This window comes from Bison bison, unplaced genomic scaffold (genome assembly GCF_000754665.1).
Source record: "Bison bison bison isolate TAMUID 2011002044 unplaced genomic scaffold, Bison_UMD1.0 scf7180017864040, whole genome shotgun sequence".
Lineage (NCBI taxonomy): Eukaryota > Metazoa > Chordata > Mammalia > Artiodactyla > Bovidae > Bison > Bison bison.
In genome coordinates this window covers 5,967,056-5,990,940 of record NW_011494612.1, presented here as the reverse complement: position 1 = coordinate 5,990,940, position 23,885 = coordinate 5,967,056, and the positions used below count along the sequence as shown (strand labels likewise).

General features: G+C 40.6%; 1 protein-coding gene across 5 annotated transcripts in view; it reads right to left on the bottom strand.

Annotated features, from left to right (window-relative positions):
• The window catches only part of FNDC3B (fibronectin type III domain containing 3B), a 359,396-nt gene that overhangs the window by 283,029 nt on the left and 52,482 nt on the right, over window positions 1–23,885 (bottom strand). For 3 of the 5 annotated variants that reach the window (XM_010835255.1, XM_010835260.1, XM_010835258.1), the window contains one exon: window positions 2,721–2,859. In XM_010835255.1, the coding sequence (XP_010833557.1) occupies window positions 2,721–2,831 (111 nt within the window). In that variant the 5' untranslated portion in view covers window positions 2,832–2,859. The other 2 variants (XM_010835257.1, XM_010835259.1) reach the window with 2 other exon arrangements.

Sequence of the window (23,885 nt, the reverse complement as noted above, 5' to 3'; positions counted from 1 at the left end):
GACCCCCTTATTAAAGCAGCCCCAAGGCTCTCTTTTGCCCACACTTTCTTAGTAACCTAAGCACAAACTACCGAAAGAGCTTGACTCTTCTCTGATTCAGACTTTTCACTAATTCAGAGTGGCCTCCTGCCCACAGACTTTAACAAGAGTACCACAAGATGGCCCATCTCCAGGGTCCTGACCCCACATTCCAAGTCCGAGGCATTTTTCTTGAAGAGCATTTATCACTCAATCAAGCCACCCACCCTGCCAACACTGCTGAACACCACTTACAAGAGGCTCGGCCATCCCTGCTTCAATTCAAATCTCACTTGTCCTCAAATATCTCCTGTTTATCTTGCCCCACCTCTTCTTTTTTTTTTTTTTTTTTTTGAGGCACGTGCGTTCTTAGTTCCTCAACCACTGACTGAACCAGCACCCCTAGCAGTAGAAGCACCGAGTCTTGACCATGAACCGCCAGGAACCAACTAGCCCTTTTTTAAATTAGTTTAATTAGTGAAAAGAAAGGAAACCATACACCACATGCACCTTGAAACTATTCATGGCATTTTGAGACCTTGGGCCGGAGCAGAGCAGTGAGAGGATGAGGGAGAGAGGCAAGCACTAACCACAGGAGGCTGACCAGCTGCAGGGCTGCACTCAGATTTCACCTCAGGTGAACAGGACAGCTCTGAGCAGGGCAGTGACATGGTTCATTTTTACAGTTTTAGCAGATTGATGTGTGGCAAATGTTTTCTGGTAGGGCAAAAGTAAAAGCAGCAAGACCAGTTGAGAAGAACCGTCCTACCCCTGGTGAGCAATGTTGGCTCAGAATCTAGGAACAGTCACAGAACTGAAGTAGACATGGCAAAATATGGTTTCAGCAACGTTCCTGAGATAAGGTCAACAGGACTTGCTGATAGTCTAGAACACAGAGAGGAGGAGCAGCCAGTGGAGGAGCAGCCAGTGGAGGCTCTGGAAATGAAGAGCAATGGAGGCAAGGAAGCAGAGGCTCTATTTAGAGAAGTACTGTTGTAAAGGGAGCAGAAATATGAGATATAACTGGGGGCAGGGGGGTTGGGGAATGTGGAGTCAAGGAACGGGGGGGTTGTTTTTGTTGAGTGGGCCAGAGGTATAGCTATTTGTGTGTTTAAGATAAAAGATCTAACAGTAGATTGGTGGAAATGAGCCAAGAGAGAGAATCAGGAGTCAGGAAAGGAGGTACTTCCATCAGTGGCAAGACAGGAAGAAATTTATTCAACTGACAAACATTTATTGAGCACCTATTAGACATTCTTTGCTCTTAAGAAGTTCACGGTCTAATGCAGGAGAAAGTAACATATATAAATCATTAAACAGCAAAGCAAGACCCATCAGACGTATATACAAAGTATTAATGTACTATGCTGGATAGAGTGTTAATGTAGTACGACAGACGGGGGCGGGGGGGGCGGACTGACATCAAATGGCCAATTAACTTATCTGAATTATTAATATATTTTGCATAAATATTTTCCAAGCAATCATTCCCAATTCTACTTTCGATAAAACAAAGACACCTACTTTTATACTTCTAAAGAACTATACAAATATAAAAAGTGGCATTTATTTAGTACCAGACTGATGGAACCACTTTTAGTAGTCAATTAAAAAATTCAGGAGTGGAAGAAGATGGCGGAGGAGTAAGACAAGGAGACAGGGGAGATCACCAGCCTCTCCACAAATAACTCATCAAGATATGGAACCACTCCTACAAAGCAACTTCTAGGTGACAGCAAAAGACTCCAGGCCTCTAGGGGCACAGGCTAAGCTCCCTGGAATGAGGTAGGACAAAGATAAAGACATAAAAAGGGAAGAGACAACAGAGAACTTCTAGAGAGGAGCTTGTGCCCCAAGGGAGGGAAGGAATGGTGAAGGAGGAAGCGTTTCCAAGCATTGGGAAGCTCCCTCTCAGGCGGGACCAGGGGGTACCAAAGGGGAGACCTAGAAGGCAGAATACAGAGATGCCTGCACTTCCCAGCCCATAACCAGCTCACAGACCTTGGCCCTGATCAGATGGTGGACTTTGGGAGCTGAGAAAAAATTTATGTTATCAGAGATAATATCTGTCTCTAATAATTCTTGAAGTTTTACTTACTGTTTAAATTTTTTCCCAAGTGCTACAGGAATGAGCTCAGGAATAACTTTTCTACTCTGCAATGTTAAGTAGCTAGTGACAAAGAAAGGAGTCTTACAGAAAACAATGACTATCATTTTCACAGCAGCAGACTTGCTGCCCTGGAGCCAGGACTTGGAAGGACTGCTCCAGGAGCCAGGGTGGGTTCACACACACCTGTGTGTCTTGTCGGGGTCAGTCACCTCCTGGATGAGATCAAAACCTGACCCAACCTCTGGGCATCCTGCTCTGGCCAATCAGGAAAAATCAGTCAAGTATAATACACGACATGAGTAAACACTACTTTATTCCAAAAACTTTTACATATTTTCAAAATGATTCATTTCAAAAGTCAGACACTTGTTTTTGATGCTTCAAGAATACCAGATGGATTAGGTAAAGTTTGCTGTTCTCAAAAACTACAACTTCTGATATTTTAAAAAATCATATAGTGATTCTACAATGGAAACGACCTCTAGAGAATGACAAAGGTTCAAGATCAGAGATCTTTGAATCTCAAAATAAAATAATTTCTGGGCTAATGTTTCCCACTTGGACAACTTAAATCCTCTCTTAATGCACCTACCTGCTGAGCCGCATCTCCATTCACCAAGTGAGGCATCATGGCAACCTCTCCGTTCAGCAATGGTGGCAGTTCCAGAGGGATCTGGTCGGTCATCATCATTGTGACGTACATTCATGGAGAATTTCCCTCAACTGGCTTCCTGCAAGAAAATCACCATTTTGTAAAAAGAACTCAAGACCGCAAAAATTCACCTGTAACAAGTCAGCTATTTAAGTGCACCGTCATGAGGTCAGCTGAAACTCAAATTCTTCCAACTGGTGTCCGATTTAGAAGGGATGAAGCAAAACCCAGGGTGGCTTCCCAGGCAGCTCAATTGTTAAAGAATCCGCCCGCCATGAGGAGACCTAGGTTCAATCCGTGGGTTGGGAAGATCCCTAGAGAAGGGAATGGCAACCCACTCCAACATTCTTGCCTGGAGAATTCCATGGACAGAGGAGCCTCGTGCGCTACAGTTCATGGGGCTGCAAAGAGTCAAACATGACTGAACAACTAAGCACAGACAGCAAAACCCAAGAAAAACAGCTTGAAATTGGAGACCAGAGACCTGAGTCTCTAAGCAGTCAAGTAAACACAACCTCCAGTTCCTCAGCCTTCTTATTTAGAAATTTAAGTCCCCTAAACCCAGAGATATTCCTCAGAATAAAATGAGATAATTTGAGAAGATAGAAGTGTCAAATGAACATTTATCATGCTATTTCTAAGGTAATTACAAAAAATGAAGCCAAAGAGCATGACTTCTAAAAAAAGTTTTTCTCTTTCACTGGGATCAAAATACTGTTCATAAGCAGTTACTCCAAGCAAAGGTTAACTACCTACACTGCAGTTGTTGCAATTTCTGACCTTGCTATTAACTCAGTAATTAATCAAGTTCTAATTCTCTCTCCCATCATCCCCTTGAACTGCATTTATCCTGTTGCCTATTTGCAGCTTTATTACTTGTGCCTATCTTGAACTTCCCTGTGCCTGACAGCACCTACAGTACCTTGTACAGAGTAAGGCTTACAGGCACATTTCATGGTTTCCACAGAATAAATGATTTTCATGTATGAATTCAAAACAACACAAAGCCCACTCTCATTCCATAATAGTACCTGCCACGACTATCTAGCTTTTCAATAAAACAGCAGGAACACAATAAATTCCTATTTAAGATTATATGTATTCTTTAAGAAGTATTTACCCATCCTTCACTTATGTCTAAAATTTTTGCCACAAAAAGTTTAATAGCATAGACAAAGGAGAAAAATACCCACATGCACACACTATTTTAAATCAGTTCAGAAATAAACTGCCATGTAGTCCATTTTAAATTTTTTCTCATTTATAATAAAGTTCCCAAAAATTCAAATTCAAGACTTTTATCCTTTAATACTCAATATCCAAATCAGGCAAAATAGCAGGTCAAGTCCTTTAATGACTATCTCTAATTTGTCTCAAGTGTGACAGAAATATTTCTTAAAACCTCCATTCTGAACATTAAATATATTTCCCTCCCCTCAAGCCCACCCAAAAGAAATCCCTTCCCTGGAAGTATCAAATGATGCATACAAACCACCCAAGAGATTATAAATTTTTTATTTTAAATCGGTAAAATTTTACACTATTCATTATAACCCCATTTGGAAAAACTAATTATTTTAAGTACCAAACAACAAAGTCATTTCCCAACTAGGGAAGCACATTCTATAATAACAAGTCTTATAATTCAGTGTTAACAGTACCATCATGCTGTTTTATGAGGCAATTACTCAGTTTCTAAGCAAATAAAAATACAAAACTCAAAGCCCAATAGTTTATCCTAATGTAGGAAACAGATTTTTTTCACAATAAAATTAACCAAGATAACTTCCACTGACACCATGAAGACATCAACTGCTTGATTTTGAGTAGTACTACTAACAGAGTACTAATATCCATTTCAATTTTATTTCAAATATACTTAACCCTACGAGTGCACAAGGAGAGAAATGATTACTTTTCCTCAAACTGGTATTACACAGGCCTAATTTCTTAAGCGTGGTGTCTTATCTAATGATTCTTCAACACCGGAGGTTGAATAAACAGGGCAGTAATTTACATGAGGGGTCTGAGAATAAAGCATCTGCACGTAAAGAAGCACTCCACACTCACTCCCACCTTTTCCTCACTCCTTCCAAGGAAGAGTCCCAAAGCACTTGCTGGTGAGGTGATGGAGACTGTGGTTCTGTCCTCTGTCCTCCCCTCTGCTAAAGTAGTGAGCACCAAAGCCCTCTCCCACAAGGGACAGTCCTGATCAGCTCACAGACAAGCATAAGGATGGAACCTACCCTCTTTTCATTCAGTGCACACAGGTACTAGTAGGACATAATTGTGATCTAGTGAAAAAAAGTTCAGGCATTCCTAACCACCCATCGCTAAAACCAAAGAACGTCTCAACTCCAACATTATACCTAACACTGACAATTCCAATTTTAGACACCTTCTGGTTGGCGTCATGATAAACAATAGGATTTGCTATCATCAAAATACAGCAATCCAGCCCCATGGGCTGGCGCTCTTAAGCACAAATGTCAGGTCCAAGTTGGGTAGTTAAACTCCAGGTTCTGCAACTGCGGGATAAAAGGATAGATCCCCTCCTAGTTCCATGAAAGTCTTATAAATGTAAAATGAGAGAAGGTGGGAGCCCACACAGAGTTGAAAAAAATCCCAGAGAAACAAAGTCAGCTGGCACAAAGAAATAATTGCATTTGCTTTTGAAACTCATATAGGCAACTTTGGGCAATGTAGCTATCCCATACAAAAAAAAAAAAGATGCCTGAGTCCTGTATTTCTTTCCTACTAGATGATAGATTATCCGCCTCACAGATGTGCAGTGGTTGTTGCAAATTACTTAGAGGGGAACAAGCCAGGGGAAGATGGGGAACTGTGCATAAAAAAGTCAACTATATATACAATCAACTCCTTAGACAGCATACAGTGGGAACTTATAAACACCACACTCCTAGTGCCCCAACGCAACCAGCCAACAACCAGACCTTTAATCACAGAGAAAAAGGGAAGAATGAATAGACTCTGCCATAGAGTCTCACTTCTCATAACCAAAGTTGTTAATCCTCTTTACCCTCGGACACCAGCTTGCTAAAAATCCAAGGCCTATTTTCTAGTCCCCAAGAGGTCCACCAGAGGCAAACCAGGCTTTATCCTGCCTAGAATACAAGGTAAGAGATTGATCTAGATGGGGTGGTTCACACAGTCAACAAGGTGTAAATACCCCTTTCTACACTCCATGCACATACAGAGGATACGTTCATTTGCCTGGAATTCAAGGGACCTACAAAAAAAAGTAATAAATTATCTCTAGGCAAGATAATGCCCAGCTATTTAACAAGGCAACTGCCTGGCAACCGGTCCTTAAATCATCATGGAACAGAAACCATTTAGTGCCATGGACTGTCGAAAGGACAGGAGAAAAGGCAGGAAGAAGAATTATAAAAGAATGAAAACCATAGATGCAAAACATAAGACTTAGGGTATAAAGCAATACTGTACTATGGTTAGTACCTAGTTTTGGTTATTTCCTAGGGATGGAGATGGGTTGGGAGGAAGTAATGACTTTTCCAAATACAAAGTCAAATGTTCAGGCTGCAAATTGGGAAAACCACTCGGCCCTAGCCATTGACAATTAAAGAAGGTTAAAAGACTGGGGAAGGCTTGCCATGCATCAATAATTAAATGGTGACCACTCCCCCCAAAAAGTGAGTCTCCTCTGTTTTGGTTGGTAATCCAAACAAAACTACACATGTACTCAATTTAAACAGGTGTGCCTCAGCCCCACTGCTCTGAGGAGACCCGGAGAATGTGACATGCCTAAGAAAGATGACTGAACTTTTTAAATGGAATTTTTAAAATGAAGCAATGAATGTAGAAGGCTTACTATCCAGTTAACTTTAAGGACCAAAAACTTTATTTGCCAAGATTGTGGGTGGAAATTATACATTTTCTAACTTCATTATAGAGCAGGCTGGCCATAACTTTATTTTTTATTAGGGATGTAGGGTCACTGTTTATAATACTATGCTCAGTCACAAGGTGATGTAGTAGGGAGTTCCTAGGCATTTTGACCTTACCTACTCAGAGAAATTCACCCCTACTTTGAGTTCTTATGTTTAAATTCTGTTTTTTCCTCTCTTCCTCATTAGGCTATACCTCAAACCACACCTCCTCAACTCTGAGAATCACACTCAATTTGCTACCTTAATCCTCCTTGGGCTGGGAAGCCAGGTTGTTAGTTCTATACACATAGAGGAGTGGTTTCTGGGGTCTCAGAAGCTCCACTCTGTGCCCTGCATCCGTGATCCCTGGATGACTGAGCTGTAACCGCTTTTCGTGTCAGTCAGAAAGTCTCAAGAGAAATCATCCTGACAAAACCCCCATTATCCTGGTCTGGGTTCCTTCTGCCCTAGACAGATGTGTATCTGAGTAGGCCAAAGCAATCACAGAACTCATGCATTTTACTCAAGGCTCTTCCACATCCACACTGTCCTCACACACCACCGAGTTTTCGCAATAAATTCATTCTTGGATTTTCCAGGCAAGAATACTGGAGTGGGTTGCCATTTCCTTCTCCAGGAGATCTTCCCAACCCAGAGATTAAACCCGGGTCTCCTGCATTGTAGGTAGACGGTTTACCATCTGAGCCACCAGGGAAGTCCCCTTTACAAATACAGAGTCAATAAATGTACTACAAAACTAATCAGAATAAACCAATGGAAAACAGATGACCTCTACTGCTGCTGCTGCTGCTAAGTCGCTTCAGTTGTGTCCGACTCTGCGTGACCCCATAGACGGCAGCCCGCCAGGCTCCCCCATCCCTGGGATTCTCCAGGCAAGAACACTGGAGTGGGTTGCCATTTCCTTCTCCAGTGCGTGAAAATGAAGTTGCTCAGTCATGTCTGACTCTTAGCGACCCCATGGACTGCAGCCTACCAGGCTCCTCCGTCCATGGGATTTTCCAGGCAAGAGTACTGGAGTGGGGTGCCATTGCCTTCTCCGGACCTCTACTACGATGTTTTTTTCTAATGCTCCGAATATTTTCTTTTCCACACACAGAGCTCCAAGGTTTCAGTGCTATTCTTTTTAATTCTTACTTACCCATGCTTCCAGTTCAAAGAATTCAGTGACAACCACAGGCCATCACAACCTCTCCCCTAACCACACATCCTAGCATAAAACCACAAGTGCTTCATGCCTGGCCAGTTCTGTTCTTTTGACTGACAGGGAAGGGATGCCACGTGAGCACTTGCAGCTGACTTCCCTCCCTCTTGAAAGCAAGTGGTTTGTTTCCTTTCTTACCTGCAGGGAGGCCCAGCGCCAAAGAAGTACGCTAATGGCAAGGATGGGGGCTGGGCACGCTGAACAACAGATCCTCACTGTTAGTAAGACATTTAGTTCTGTCCAAATATGACCCTAAAGCTTTTACAAAACACCTTACTTTAAAATAATATTACAAAGGGTCTTCAGTTTTTACATTACTCTAGGCACTGAGTTATTACTTTTTCCTTTTCTTTTGCTTCCCTCACTCCAAGTCTAAAAAGGTTTTCCATGGTATTTTGGCCCCAAACTATACTAAGAAACATACGGCCAATTTAATTTAAAAAAGAAAACTGATTCTCAGGAGAGAACCACAGATCCATTTCCAAAGGCCAGAGAAAGCAGTTATATACTAGGAAGAATTTCTAACTTGAAAAAAATCAAAGCCTTCATCACTGCTGGGAGAGTTTTAAGTCTGTGGGCCTGGCCTTCAAATGAGTAACAAAATGTCCCGCACCTCACTCCATGGGCCAATGACCCAAATTTCCTTACATTAATTCAAGATGTGAGTGAGCAGTACAGTACACAAATTAGTTTCAGATGACAAGAGGAAAAGAACCCCAAGAGCACCAAAAGGAACAAAGCAAAACCATCAGTGCCAAATGAAATGACCCCGCGGGGTGAAAGGAGATGGACTCCCTGAGTTAAATCTCAGGGCAGCGCCAAGGTGCAGGCTCCCAGGCTCACTTTACCTACACCTGACTTTTGACCTATTCTAAACCATCCCAGGGAAGTGCAGAAAAAGTAAAAGTAGAATGAGAACCAATAAGAAGAAAGCATTGTGTCAATCATACCTTAATTTTTTCTTAAAAAAAAAAAAAAAAACCACATCATCAATTTTAACTTTTTGCTTCTATCTGCAATTCAAATGCACTTTCAGAAGCAAAAGGGGTTTCTTGATGAATGGGAAATCGATGTATAGAAATCAATTAAGACCTATAAAGCAATTATGCAAATAATCTAATAAATAAAACCATCTTCAGAATTCATACCATGTGTGCAGTGCTTAGTTGCTCAGTCCATGTCCAACTCTTCACGATCCCAGAGACTGTAGCCCGGCAGGCTCCTCTGTCCATGAGATTCTCCAGGCAAGAATACTGGAGTGGGTTGCCATGCCCTCCTCCAGGGGATCTTCCCAACCCAGGGATCAAACCCAGGTCTCTTGCATTACAGGCAGATTCTTTATCATTGAGTCACCAGGGAAGCCCACGAATACTGTAGTGGGTAGCCTATCCATTCTCCAGGGGAGCTTCCCAACCCAGGAATCGAATTGGGGTCTCCTGAATTGCAGGAGGGTTCTTTACCAGCTGAGCTATGAGAGAAGCCCTCAGAATTCATACCACTAAAAGTTAACTGTGATTCCATAAAGCTTGAATCTTTTCCAATAAAATATACATTAACCAATCACCTTCACAAAATCTAAGCAGCATGAAAATGTTTTGCTTGCTACTTGCCTGTTCTGCAGCCTGAGAAGAATATGCTCTTGGGCACATTAGTAAAATCATAGCTTGATTCATACTTCAACAAAAGCTCCTTCTTGCTAAAAATACTTACTGACTTCTAACAGTAAAAATCTACTCTGGACCACATGTCAGAAAATTGTCACAAACTCACCAGGAAAATGTTCTAGCCATTTTTCTTAAATAGTAATAAGGAAAAGAAATTTTTTTTCCCGATTCAACACAGCAAGGAGTCAAAATTAGTAGACAAAATGATGATATGATGAACTCACTGAATCACAAAAAAAAGAAGTGGGGCTTTGTTTTGCTGTGTTGTGTTTGAGGCAGATGGGTGTGAGAGGTTACTATGAAATTACTGTATCTCTTTTAAAACAATATAATTATCAGAGAGCTAATGTTTTATGAGTGATTACAAGGTTCTTAATGACTCCCAAAGAAAAACCTAAGCCTAATAAAATTTAATTTATTACAACAAACATTTGTACAGCTGATTCACACTTGTATATGCCATGACTGTGGTAAAGAAATAAAAATCTTAAAAAGTCAAAATTTGACAGAGACTCATACAGCCCAGAAAAAAGAAAGAAAAACTGCTTTCTGGACTTCCTTCTCATACAGGTGGCCACTGTGTACACATGCCCTCAGTCACAAGAACTGACAGCTTCCTCATGTGTCGTCCTATTAGCCAGATTTAGGAAAACAAAGAGGCAGAGATGAGGAAGGGAAAGAGTTATTGAAAGAGAAAGAGAAGAAAAAGTTTTTTAAAAGTTAGTTATACACATTCTTGGAGAAGGCAATGGCAACCCACTCCAGTACTCTTGCCTGGAAAATCCCATGGGCGGAGGAGCCTGGTGGGCTGCCATCCATGGGGTCGCACAGAGTCGGACACGACTGAAGCGACTTAGCAGCAGTAGCAGCAGCATACACATTCTTATAAGTAATGGGGTATCAAAGTATCATTGCTATTTTCATCAGAGAAACCTCTTACCTTCCTGCTCCATTCTGGTTTTGAAAGATAAACCCCTGACTGATACTTCAAGACCTAGAAATTCTCTAAACGGTTCTAGCCTTCTGAGCAAAATGAGAAACAGCTTCTGATAATAACTATAGAAACACCAACAATAGCATCAATAGAAAAAAAAAATGAAAACAAAATAGAAACATGATGCCACCTGCTTTACCTCTGAAATTGAGAAAAAGCTGCTCATCCATCAAGACACATCAGCCAGTTTCTACCATGTTCCCCCCACTGTGAAAGCAGGACTTTTCTCTCCCTCTGGTAACAGCTACAGCAGCGGCCGTGGCATTGGCGCTGACTGTGTGGAATAAGCACGTGGCCACTTGGGAGCCTGATGTGGGGCACTGCCATTGGGAGGCAAGGCTGGAGGTGGTTCAGTGCTTTTCTTTGTACCGTCTCTCCCACACTGCAGGCAACCATGAGGAACGGCACCTGTACAGGCAAACGCCCTCCTGAAAACTGAATCGAACTGCGCCCTCAAACAGGATATGGAGAGAAATTTAAAGATGCTTATTAGAATTTTTCACAGCCCCTCCACTAAAAACTGTTCAAACGCCCACCAGTACGTTATAGGAACAATAAGAGCACTAAAGCAGAGAGACCCCAAGACTGAGTTCTGGAAAACATGAGTTCTAATCTGAGGTTTACCAATCATCAGCTTTAAATCTGGACACTTAATTCTTCCTTTTACCAAATGACACGGTTATAGATTCACCTTCAAGGTTTCTTTTTGCTCTATTATCTTTCAAAACACCTCTGCCTATAGTGCTTACTTCATACAGATTAAATGAAAACTGAAAAAAGAAGTTTACTCAAACTCCATAAAAACCTATTAGTTTCTCTCACTCATATGAATATAATCTGGGCCTCCTGGATAAGCGAGGAAGAACCTAAAGAAAATGTTGAAAAAAGAATGTACTGAGTAAATAGTGATAGTAATCACTGTGCTTTTATGCCAATGAAATCTAATTTTACAGCTGAGTTCTACACAGCTGTGAAAGAAAGACTCTTGCCATGGCTTGCCACTTGAATGAGAGAAGGAGTGGTGATAACTGTTCATGCAGAAAAACTTCTTGAGACATGAGCAGTACCTGGAGGTATGCACCCAGCTGGTTGGTTGAGGCACAAATAGTCTGGAATTTGTCTTCTTGTCTGATATGAGTTCATTAGTGAAGTTAAATCACAGTTGTCTGAAAAGGTTCCTAACCTTAAAAACATTCTTGCTTTTAGCATCCAACTATAAACACAGGAGAATTAAGTGGCAACATTTAAATCCACAGGAGAAATCCTGTGAAATTGAGTTTAGATTAAAAACACCACCACCACTGCTGTCATGGATTAAAATAAGTAATATGTGATTCAAACAACAAATAAAAAAAGAACTGTCCACTGTGCTCCAGAGGCTAAGGAGAGATGTCAAGTAGTCTAATGTATAGGCCCCACCTTTAAGAATCCATAGATGCTCTCTTTATTCTAATTTAGCACAGTCACGTCTGAACTCAAAACTACTATATAAGGAAAGCACTATTTCCTGAGAAGGAGAAATCGTCTACATGTCTGAGGATCATATGTAAACATTAATGCATCAAGGCTATTTTTATAATTCTCCATGAATATAAAGTGGTTGGCTGCTTCCACAGCCCCTCCAATATACCTCAAATCTTTAATGAAACACAAAAACTTTTTTAAAAATTGCATCATTATATATACACAATCTCTGGACCTCAGATCCACGTCCACACATAAACAGCTCAGTTCTACAAATATTAACTAAAAGGGAAAGGTGGCCCAACTAAAAAAAAAAAAAGTTTACCAACAAAAGGTCCATTTGTTTTGTTCATTGTTTTTAAACAGTGTTTAAAGAGGTCTGCAGATGTAATTAGACATTTTTATTAGAACACCTAGACTCTGGATACACGCAGCACAATAAATCTCACATCCCTCTCTCACATCTCAAGGATGACAGTCTAGCATCTACAAAAGAACATTCCAAAGCTATGAGCCCTTATTTTCACTCACATCCAAGCTAACTTTGTCACATACTTTATCCAAAGATGAGAATAACTGAAAATATTTCTTTGCAATGACTTGGAATTGTGTGGTTGTTTCTTTATATCTTTTTCTATAGGATGTTGGAAAAAGGTCTAGAAGACTATAATCCAAAAGTGGAAGAAAAAAAAAAGTCACTCCTAAAGGCCCCTCCAGCTCTAGGTCTTCCTACCTCCACACCAGTCAAGCTCTAAGGTAGGTGGGTGGGGGGCTGTGTGTGTTGGGGTGGGGGGAGGCGTGGCAGCACCCATGGCAGGGTTCTAGAAAGAGAGGAGATCTATACTATGAAGACACTCAACTCCTCCCCAGCCCTCGGGCACTGCCACCTGCCTGGAAGCCCCACAGCAGGCTGACAGGTCCCGCTGCTCGGCAAGGCCCTGGCTCAAGGTGTGCCTGCACAGGCCCGGGCCTCAGTTCCTTCATGTGTAACATGGGTGCTTTAACACAACTTCTAGATGGCCTTCCCTGGTGGCTTAGCAGTAAATAATCTCCCTGCAGTGCAGGAGACCTGGGTTCAACCCCTGGGTCGGGAAGATCCCCTGGAGGAGGACATGGCAACCCACTCCAGTATTCCTGCCTGGAGAATCCTACGGACAGAGCAGCCCACAGGATTGCACAGAGCTGGACATGACTGAGCGACTGAACAGTAGCAGCAGCACATTTCCCTCGAATGAAATCCAAAATGTTTCTTCTTATTCTGCATTTAGAGATCTATTATGAATTAAATTCACATGTTTATAACCACTTGGGTACCTAACAGCCACGTATAACATTTGTTACTTTGGAGGGAAGGGAAAATGTATTGCAAACACCAAACCGTTTCTGGGAAAGGCTGAGAGGAAGAGTCCCCAAAGCAAAGACGGTCACGGCTTGAAGCCCCTGTGCACTAATTGTTCCCGAGCCTCACAGCATTCAAGTGAAGGAGGCAGTATTCCCCTCTGATCAGATATTATTATAACTAAGGTTGAGAGAGGTTAAGTGATGTGCCGAAAGAGACTCAGACAGTGACGGTAAGACGTCAGCGTTCTCTGAGCGAGCCGATTATAACATCTAAGAATCTGGCAATAAAACGTGGCAGTGGAAGGGCTGATGAAAAATTCATAGGTTAGTGAATTTGAAAAATTAGACAAAACAAGCACATAGTACAAAATTCAAAAGGTAACTTTCAAAGACACCCAATCAAAGTACATCTCTCTCCTATCCAGTCCCCAGCTCCCTGTACACACAGCCAGTAACTGAATTTTTGGTGTATCCTTACCAAGATGCAGATTTAATGATTTTTTAAAACACTTTTTAAAGTACTTTAAAGGGAAGTTAAGCAAATTCACTATACTATCATGTAGTCCAGATGGTTAAAATTTAGGGAGAAAAAGGAACCAGCAGAAAAACAAACTAGAAAATACTGAAGTTAAACCCTCAGTGGTGATATTCTGACTCTGATGGGCCATAATGAAACACAAAAGCAAAATTACTTCACAAAGGAGGGCAGCTTAGCAGGTTATTGATGAGGAGACTGTTTAGAACAAGGTATTTGGTACAATGGGTTTCAAGATTATATTATTTTCAATATCCCAAAAGAAGGACTCGGCTGAAGAAAATCTAAAATAACATCAAAGAAAAGGACACGAACAAAGATAATCAACCATTCTTTTAAAAAATATTTAGTGAGTATCCACTGTGTGCCAGGGACTGTACTAGAATTTTAGGATTCTAGAAACAAAGGCGTGAGGTTTAAATAGCATTACACTGAAATGTTATATTCGATAACCCAAATCCACATTGGGCACTTCTGACAAAACCCATCAACAGACCACCATGCTCTATGAAAACTTTCATCTGAGATAAGCTTCACAGTCTAACTCTGGTTTCCCAGCTGTGGCATCTTTCCTAGTATTAGGTGTGCCAGAAGACGAATTTGTCTCAAAACATGCCCCCTTCCTCAACCTTCATTTCTGATTAGCCAGAAGAATACTAAAATTTTTTCCTTAATCAGCTCATATAGAACCCAGTCATGCTTATTTATGCAACAACAAACTCAGTTTTGTCGAATTGATGTTATAAAACACTCATGACAAGGATGAGCTCTGAAGCTGTTACTTCAGTCTCGTAGAAGCATCATTGGTGTTTTATTCAGTTTATAATTAAATATGCATTTCAAATATTTCTAACACTTTATTACTAATTTTAGATGTTGGTTCCAATATTTCCTCCTCTCCTATATGGGGGGAGATGGGGTGGTGGAGAAACAAACAAGAATAGTATATGATACACTGAAAATCAGTTTACAAACACGTTTTTTAAAACAAACTATTTCTTTAAGAGTCCACAACTGATGACGTCCTCATAAGCAGCTCTGTATTTCACCTGATGGGACTAAACACACCACAAATACCAGGTGTTCCTTAGAACTTACAAGGTACTGAAACAGAAAATTCACATGAAACGATGCTTATAAAGAAACGAATTAGCAGGTGCAAAGACACACCGTGCAAGGGAGTGTCTATCTACTGTTTCAGATTTTAGACCATTACAACAAAATTTTAACATGAATATGCACTTTACTAATTCAGACTGATATTTTTGAAGACTCCAAAATGTGGAATTTTTCAGGAAAAAAAGATTTTTTTCCTTTCTTTTAAGGGAAAAAGAAAAAAAAACTGCAGAGATTTGTTTTACTGGATGAAATGGCAATTGGTCTATACAAACTCACATGCAAATGAAGTGAATCTAAATGTTTGAAAGCATGGTACTTGCTTATATTCTAAGCAACCCCTGTGAATAATGACATCATTAATTACACTAATATAATTTGTTAAGAAAATGCAAGGAGGCTGTATTTATTTATTTATTCATTCACTTAGGTTCTGGTTTGTGTAAGACACTCTTTTGTGCTGAAATCATTCAAACTTCAAATTTAAGCAGTCCACTAACAGGCTTTAAAACCTTTCCAGAAAAATAATTTTAAATTTCAACTCTGCTACAAAATGCATGGTCTCCAATTCAATTTTTGTATTTCTCCTCATGCAAAAGCACTAAAGACAAAGTATTTTTCAGTTAACACTATTGAAGGACACAAAGCATAAGATTGAAAAAGACATAAAAACATTTTAGGATTATTAATAGTTACAACTTCATGAACCCTATTAAAAGAATTTTCAGGATCACCCAAGGGCACCCCCATACCAGACTCTGACAACCACTACTCCATGCCAAGCACCTTAGATGTAAAAATGTAAGAAAAATGTAAATTCACTTTCTCGTAGACAAACTTCCCTATTTTATATACTCTATACATCCACAATTCACCTGGCAGGGTCTGAAACAAAGAACAAATTAACCCAAATGAAAAGTATCCGAATTCCAGCATGGACTTTTCTCTCCAGGAGTTTATGTTACACTCTTTAAAGTACTTCGGTGAAACAAATTCATTCGGTAAAGTCTTGATAAGAGAGCAGCAGGCTGGAGGGATAGGAAGTGAATGTTGGGGAGCAGGTACTCCTGGGCTTGGAATGTCAGGAATGTCACACTCGGGACAGAGTGGGACCTGACTCCAATAAATCCGAGCCTGCTGGACGAGGACCGAGTTCATTCCCTCAAGCAGTCACGTTTATGCCCTGGATTCAAAGCAAACCATCAATTCCAAGGAAATAAAGACAAATAATTTTGTGTTGCCATTCCCAAGTAAGACTCTTATCTGCCCTGATCTCCAGACCTTCACTGACTGCTCAGTGAGCCCATGTGAAACCCCCAGATGACTTGATCTAGTGTTTTATACAGTCACTGCTTTATTTTCTTTATGCGAAGAGTTGACTCATTGGAAAAGACTCTGATGCTGGGAGGGATTGGGGTCAGGAGGAGAAGGGGACGACAGAGGATGAGATGGCTGGATGGCATCACTGATTCGAAGGACGTGAGTCTGAGTGAACTCCGGGAGTTTGTGATGGACAGGGAGGCCTGGGGTGCTGCGATTCATGGGGTCGCAAAGAGTTGGACATGAATGAGCGACTGATCTGATCTGATCTGTTTAGGTCTTCACCAGAGAACCCAAAAGGAGTTTTCCTGACACATAAGGATAACTCTTAAAACAAGAATCTCAAGCTTCAAATATAGATAGAACAGTTCGTGAAAAGGTGACATTCATTTTCCTAGAGCAGCAAGTAAGCAAGATCAAAATATGCCACAGTCAACTGACATACATTCAGCAAACACTGTTAGGTAAGGGGCTTCCCTTTTATTTTTAAAAATAGATGAAGCAAGCATATTAATTTTTCACTGGCCACTATAAATAAATGGAACTACAAAATACTTTCTTTGCAAGGGGATTCTGGCCAGGCGCTGTGAGCCTGACCCCGAGTGGAAAGTGTATTTACGTTGCGGAGAGGCCGCATTGTGTGCTGGTGGGAAACCACTTCTCACAAACCTCCCATTCAAGGGAGGCCTCCACAATAGGTACTCACACAGGAAGCAGGCCTCACCAAGAGCACCTCAGACTGTTCCAGAGAGAACTTTCCGAGGCAGGCGACGGTAAATGCCATGTTCACAGGCCCCAACTGCCTACACTTCAGGGTCAACAAAGCTGGTGTTGTCCACAATCAAGCCCCCAGGTTCTTCCCAAGGTTAAAGGGAAGCAGTTGACAAGTACATTTCATTTTGTAGCTAATCTCTCAGGGTATCACTTTGTTTTAAAAAAAGTCACAAGGACAGGACATTTGCTTTTCTCAAAAAAACTGGAAAATACTCCTAAGAAGTTATTGCTTTTCAAAACTAATGAAAGGTGTTAGTACTTAATAAGCAATTTAAAAGAAATCAAAATTTTATCAGTCATTTATCTCTATTGAAAATTAGGGTTCCTTAAATACTGACCATTTTGCTTAACTGCCAAAGCAAAAAAATAATTATTTTAACATCTCAAATGGGAAAGTGGGCACTGTCAGCATCGTATCAATGACTTCTGCACAAGTATGTGAGGAAACAAAGATAATGGTGACACATGCCATCGTATCAATCATCTGCTAGTTGAAAAATGAAATAAACAAGTAAGCTTCATAAATTTGTGGGCCCAGTCACTAAGTTGTGTCTGAGTCTTTGCAACCCCATGGACTGCAGCCTACCAGGCTCCTCTGTCCATGGAATTTCCCAGGCAAGAATACTGGAGTGGATTGCCATTTCCTCCTCCAGGGGATCTTCCAGACCAAGGGATCAAACCTGCATCTCCTGCAATGGCAGGTGAACCACTGAGCCTTCATCAGTTTGACTTTTTTCTCCCTACTACTACTACTAAGTCACTTCAGTCGTGTCCGACTCTGTGTGACCCCATAGACGGCAGCCCAACAGGCTCCCCCATCCCTGGGATTCTCCAGGCAAGAACACTGGAGTGGGTTGCCATTTCCTTCTCCAATGCATCAAAGTGAAAAGTGAAAGTGAAGTCACTCAGTCGTATCCGACTCTTAGCGACCCCATGGACTGCAGCCTACCAGGCTCCTCCATCCATGGGATTTTCCAGGCAAAAGTACTGGAGTGGGGTGCCATTGCCTTCGTCTCTTCTTCTTCTTCTTTTTTTCTCCCTACCTTAGCTTTAAAACACACACACAATTCAGTTCTTTCAAAAATGTTGATTAAATTCTCAATACCCCATTTCTCAACCTGCTAAAGAGAAGTAACAGCTGCTTCCTACAGGAGTATTCTTAGGTCATTAAATAATTTAATGATATTGGGCAAGGGGCAACTCTCCTCTGGCTTGCTTTTCTCATTTCTCTAATTAGGGAACAGAACTCCATGATCACGGTCCCTGGATCCTGTTAGATCAAGCTCTAACAACTTGTCAGTTTGGGTACAGCAACAAAGAATATCACCATTAGCACATCTCAAGGGTTGATAGGAAGTCTAATACTTAAGGCAGTCACCGTAAAATGAAAAGGATCTGTACCCATAAATACTACTTACAAACTTCAGGAAGTCACTACTGCAGCATGGAAAGAGTAAACCAGAAATATTATATGGAGATGTTCATAACAATATTCAGTGGAATGTACAGGGTACATATGTACACATAACTGCTTATAGGACTGTAATGAAATAAAACCAAAATGTTAACAATGTGTAACCAATGGATAATGAAATGAGTTATATTTTTTCTTTTATATTTATATTTGAGCATCTATAATTTGTATAATCATAAAAGTTAACTTTTATAAACCCATTTAATTCAATCTAAGTTGCACCATGTGACTGCTTACATTTTTGTGATGAAGTATTTCCAAATTAATGTATAAATATACAAATAAAGACCTAAAAGACATGATTTAGCCAACTCTCCCAAAAGGAACTTCCACCATTCGGCCTGGACTGTGTGGAACACAGTCGATGAAAGAACATCTGTGGTTAAGTAATAGATTGATTTGGTAACATTTACAAAACCAGCCCTGAGGTCATGCTTGCTGAGTAATCCCTAAGATTAGGCATGCTCACTAGGACCAACAGTTTTTTGTTTTATTTTTTTTTAAGGGAGGAAGGGAAAGCAGGTTCCCCAGTCTTCTTACCTTTTTTAGATAACAAGCACTCCAAAAAATCTTTAAACTGCCAAAATAAATCAAAATTTCTAGGTGGAGAAGTCTCCGTCAATCAAATGAGACCCAGCAAGTCTCAAGATAAACTAATCATAGCGATCTGTTACACACTTACTTAGCTGTGCCTACTCTGCTAGTCCCTAACTAGCACAAAGGACTTCAAAAACTCCAGCTATGAAAAGAACAGGGTGGGGCCAGGGTTCCCTCAGGGCTAGGCTTCATTCTCAGTGGAAAAGTAACTACCCATTCTTATCTTCGTGGTTTCTCCCTACTGGTGCACCCTCCCTCATCCGAAACCTAAAAATATTTGTCCTGTGTTTTAATCCCCACATCCCCATATATTATATACTACATGTTCACTCTAGGAATCTGGAAATACAGAAAAACAGGGCGAAGGCTTCTATTCACCTAGAAACATCCACTGTTAAAAAGGTGATGTGTTTCGTTTCAATTTCTTCTATCCATATGAAACCTATAAAGTTAGAGGGCTATAGTTTACACACGATAGACCTGCCTATTTTTCATTTCTGATATTTCATGATCATAACACTGACAACTTTTAAAAAATAAAGAACTAACTAACTAACATTTTCAGAGAATGTGGCAAAGTCTTCTTCAGGGTCCTGGACCTTAGCATAAAGCAAGGGAATAACCATGTATTCAACTGAGAAGATCAATGTGTATTAAAGGCATAATTTCTATCTGACATCAGGTTATAATGATACAACACTCTTAGATTATGTGTAAGTATTTACATAGAATTATCAAGTGAATGGTCCCCATACAATACTGTAAGTTCAAATTTGTGTTTCTATGTTTCCGGGGAAAAAGTTTTGCTTTACACAATGAAAGATTATGCTGTCAATTGTAAACGGATTTGAAATCAACCTGCTAACAAAGGAAGATGTAAAAAATACACTGTTTATAGGGAAATAACAACATAGAGGAATAATAGGTTAACCAACAGAAGGTCTATGCTGTAGTCCAACTTCTGCAAAACTAGGAATATGTTTTTCACAGACAACAGAAATGAAAGACTATCTACCAAAGTGCTCACAGTGACGATGGTTAGGCAGGTAGGATGACGGCTTCCCTGGTGGCTCAGACAGTAAAGAATTCACCTGAAATGCACAAGACTTGGATTTGATTGCTGGGTTGGGAAGATCCCCTGGAGAAGGGAAAAGCTATCCATCCATTCCAGTATTTTGGGGCTTCCCTGGTGGCTCAGACAGTTAAGAATCCATCTGAAATGTGGGCGACCTGGGTTCAGTCCCTGGGTTGGGAAGATCCTCTGGAGGAGGGCACAGCAACCCACTCCAGTATTCTTGCCTGGAGAATCCACGTGGACAGAGGAGCCTGGTGAGCTACAATGCATAGGGTTGCAAAGAGTTGGACACGACTGAGCAAGTAAGCACAGCACAGGTAGGATGAAGAATTTATCAATACATTCTGACCTTTATTTTTTAAGAGATACTTTTGCTAAGGACAAAAATGTATATAGAACACAGACCACTTTACAGGCAATCTCATATTTGTCAAAGAAGCCAATGGAATAATGAGAAACAGATAATGGACATTTGGCCAATGAAAATCCTATTATACAAAACACACTTCTAAGACTTCCTGAGAAGGGTCACTGATGGTAGCAGCTCCACCTTCTAAATTGGTACAGTGGCTCACAGGTGTGGCTTGCCCTCACCCTGGGCACAGCTGGGCCGACCCGCAGGGATGGTGCGGCCTTGGCTCTAGAAACTATTTTCAGTTTCAAGATACACCACAGAATCCTGAATCTAAAAAGGAACCTTGAAAAGTTCAGTCTGACACAGGCTTGCACAATATTTAAACATCCCTAATTGACCACAGGCTTCAAAATACCATAACCCAGCATTTTTTTTAATTATCCTATATCCTTCAGTTAGTTATCCCGGATTTCCTCTTTCAAAACAGTCGGTGAAAACACATTTATTTGGAAAAACAGGATGATAGGAATAGATAAGGTCAGAATTAGACAAAACCATGTCTGAGTCAGTTAAAAATATAAAGTGTTGAATATTTTAAATCACCACTATTGAAAGGATTCTTTAATAAAATTTTGTTCCTCTGACTCTTACACTCCTGACTAGCAGGGCCAGGGTCCTAATTGAGGAGTTAAATCACTTCTAGATTCTGGAAATATCTGGAACCATCTTATCCTGCCTACCATCTCTCTCTCATCTCCCCTTTCTGTCCACTCTAACCTGCACACACATACCATGTAATTCATTCCGACACATATCACTCTCATTGGGCCACCACTCACTTTCACAAACCAGGGATTCTTTAAGCAGAAGCCAGAGCAGCCTTCCTGAGAGATGTAGAATGAGGGACTGGGCACTGTGGAAGCAGGAGTTTCCCTGAGCTAACTGCTCCAGGTCTGACACTGGAAATACTGCAACAGAATCAGGTGGGGTGCTTGTTTAGAAACGTTAATTCCTCATGAATGTTCATGGCAGCATTGTTCATAAATGCCAAGAACAGGAGAAACAACCCAAACGTTTATCGACTTCAAGATAAATAAATATGGTATACCTACGCAATGGGAAATTATTTGGCAATAAAAAGGAATGAGGTACTGACACATGACAGAACATGAATTAACCTTGAAAATACTATGCAGAGGGGAAAAAGCCAGTCCCAGAGGGCCACGTATGGTATAGCTTCTTTTTATGAAATGTCCAGCACAGGTGAATTTTTAGAGACAGAAAGTAGATTGGTGGTTGCCTGGAGCTTGGGCAGGGTGGGTAAGGGTGGGGGTGGGCATGGCAGAGTGACTCCTTATAGGTTTCTTTCAGAAGGTACAAAAATGTGCTAGAATTTGATAATGTTGGTAACTGTACAATCTTGCCAATATGCTAAAATACATATATATTGAAATTGACATCTTGAATGAGTAAACTGTATGATGTGAATTTTTTCTCAATAAAGCTGTTTAAAAATCCAGATCCTTCGATTCCACCTCAGAACTACTAAATCAGAATCCCCAGGATTCCGTCGACCTGGATATCTTCCCTCTGAATAAGAGCAGGTGATGTGCATTTTCAGAAAAGTCCTAAAATACACTATACCATGTCTTAGATCTTTCCTAACGCTATATATAGAGGCTAGGTATCATATTCTGTAGCTCAAAAACACTTTTCAGGCCAAAAAAATCCTCTACAGTCTCCTGCCTATATAAATGTATTTCCTTCTCTGTCCACACAACGCTCCCTCCCACCAGTGTCACGACTCCCCAGGAGCGTGTGATGGCTGAAACTGTGCATCATGTTCCTCTCCTCCTCTTTCCTAGGACATTTACCTTTGGCCCAAGCCTTCAGTTCAGTCCAGTCGCTTAGTCGTGTGTGACTCTTTGCAACCCCATGGACTGCAGCATGCCAGGCATCCCCGTCCAAGGCTTATCTGCTGCTTAATGCTACCTCGAGGTTACTCCAGTTTACAGTGACTTCCACTAAGAGCTCTCTGGGCCTTCCTACCCTCAAGTGTGAAAGGAGAGTGATGGACTGCTCGACTTTCTCCCATATCTGGTAGTTGAGCCTCGCTGAAGACTCAAGAGACACTCCAGGCAAGCAAATTTTCCTCATTTACTTATTACCTCCAAATAATGTGTTTTGGGCAAACTTCTCCCTGACCTGATGTATCAGGAAGTTAAATAACAACTTAAGGAAGATTTTTTTTAAGGCGAGAGCATATGCACCTGTTAAAAGGTTCTCAGGATACTGGTATAGGACCCTGGCATGTGGTAGTGGCTCAGATATTTGATGCATTCCTTGATACTCAAGAAGTTACTTCTTTAGCTTCAGTCTATTCAGACTTCTAGGTTTGCTGAAGTATCTACAAAGATCTTCCACATACAGGAGATTTACACTCTGTACTGCTCCTGTTTGACATATGAAGGTTGCTTTTCTTCTTTGCCAAGAGGACACAATCAACCCTTATCAAAGAGACCTGTAATATGTGTTGGTCTTTCTGCCAGTGATGATGGCTTATGAAAACATTTGAAAGAAGAGTTGTTAAGGTTAGAGGTGCATTCCATGGTCATGAAATGAACAAAGATAACTGGCCCATCTTGTGATTAAGCTGCATTCTTATTTTCTGAAGCAGTAAAAAGTCATTCATCACTGCCCCCCAAACCACATACACAGCACAATGTTAGCGAAACGCCAGAGCACTCCAGCTGACGTTCCTGGAAGCGACACAGTTTTGAAAATTGCTCTTCAGTGACTACTTGTGTCAAGATGAATAAACAAAAATTTCACATGTGTTAAAATAAAAGCCTATTATTTGAAGAAGCTAACAACTTTTGTGTTACATTTTATCAGTACAAAATGCATTCCTATATTTCCGGTAACTGTAGTGACAAAGCTTCATAAACCTGAAATTTAGATGCTCCAAAACAAATATACATAAACACATACATATATGTATACATACATGCAGAGATATATACTCTTTAGAAAAAGCACTAGGAGATTACAGAACCCATAATCCTATAATGCCTATTTCTAAATGTATAAAATATCAGACTCCTGTAATATGTAATAATTTTTTTCAGATGTTTACAAATTAAGGGAAAATGTATACCTCTTCTTCAAACTGTACTGTCTTTTCACATGTTAATATTATACAAAAGCTTGGTAATTCAAAATTGAGTAAAATCCCATCTATATATACATATATAATTTATATA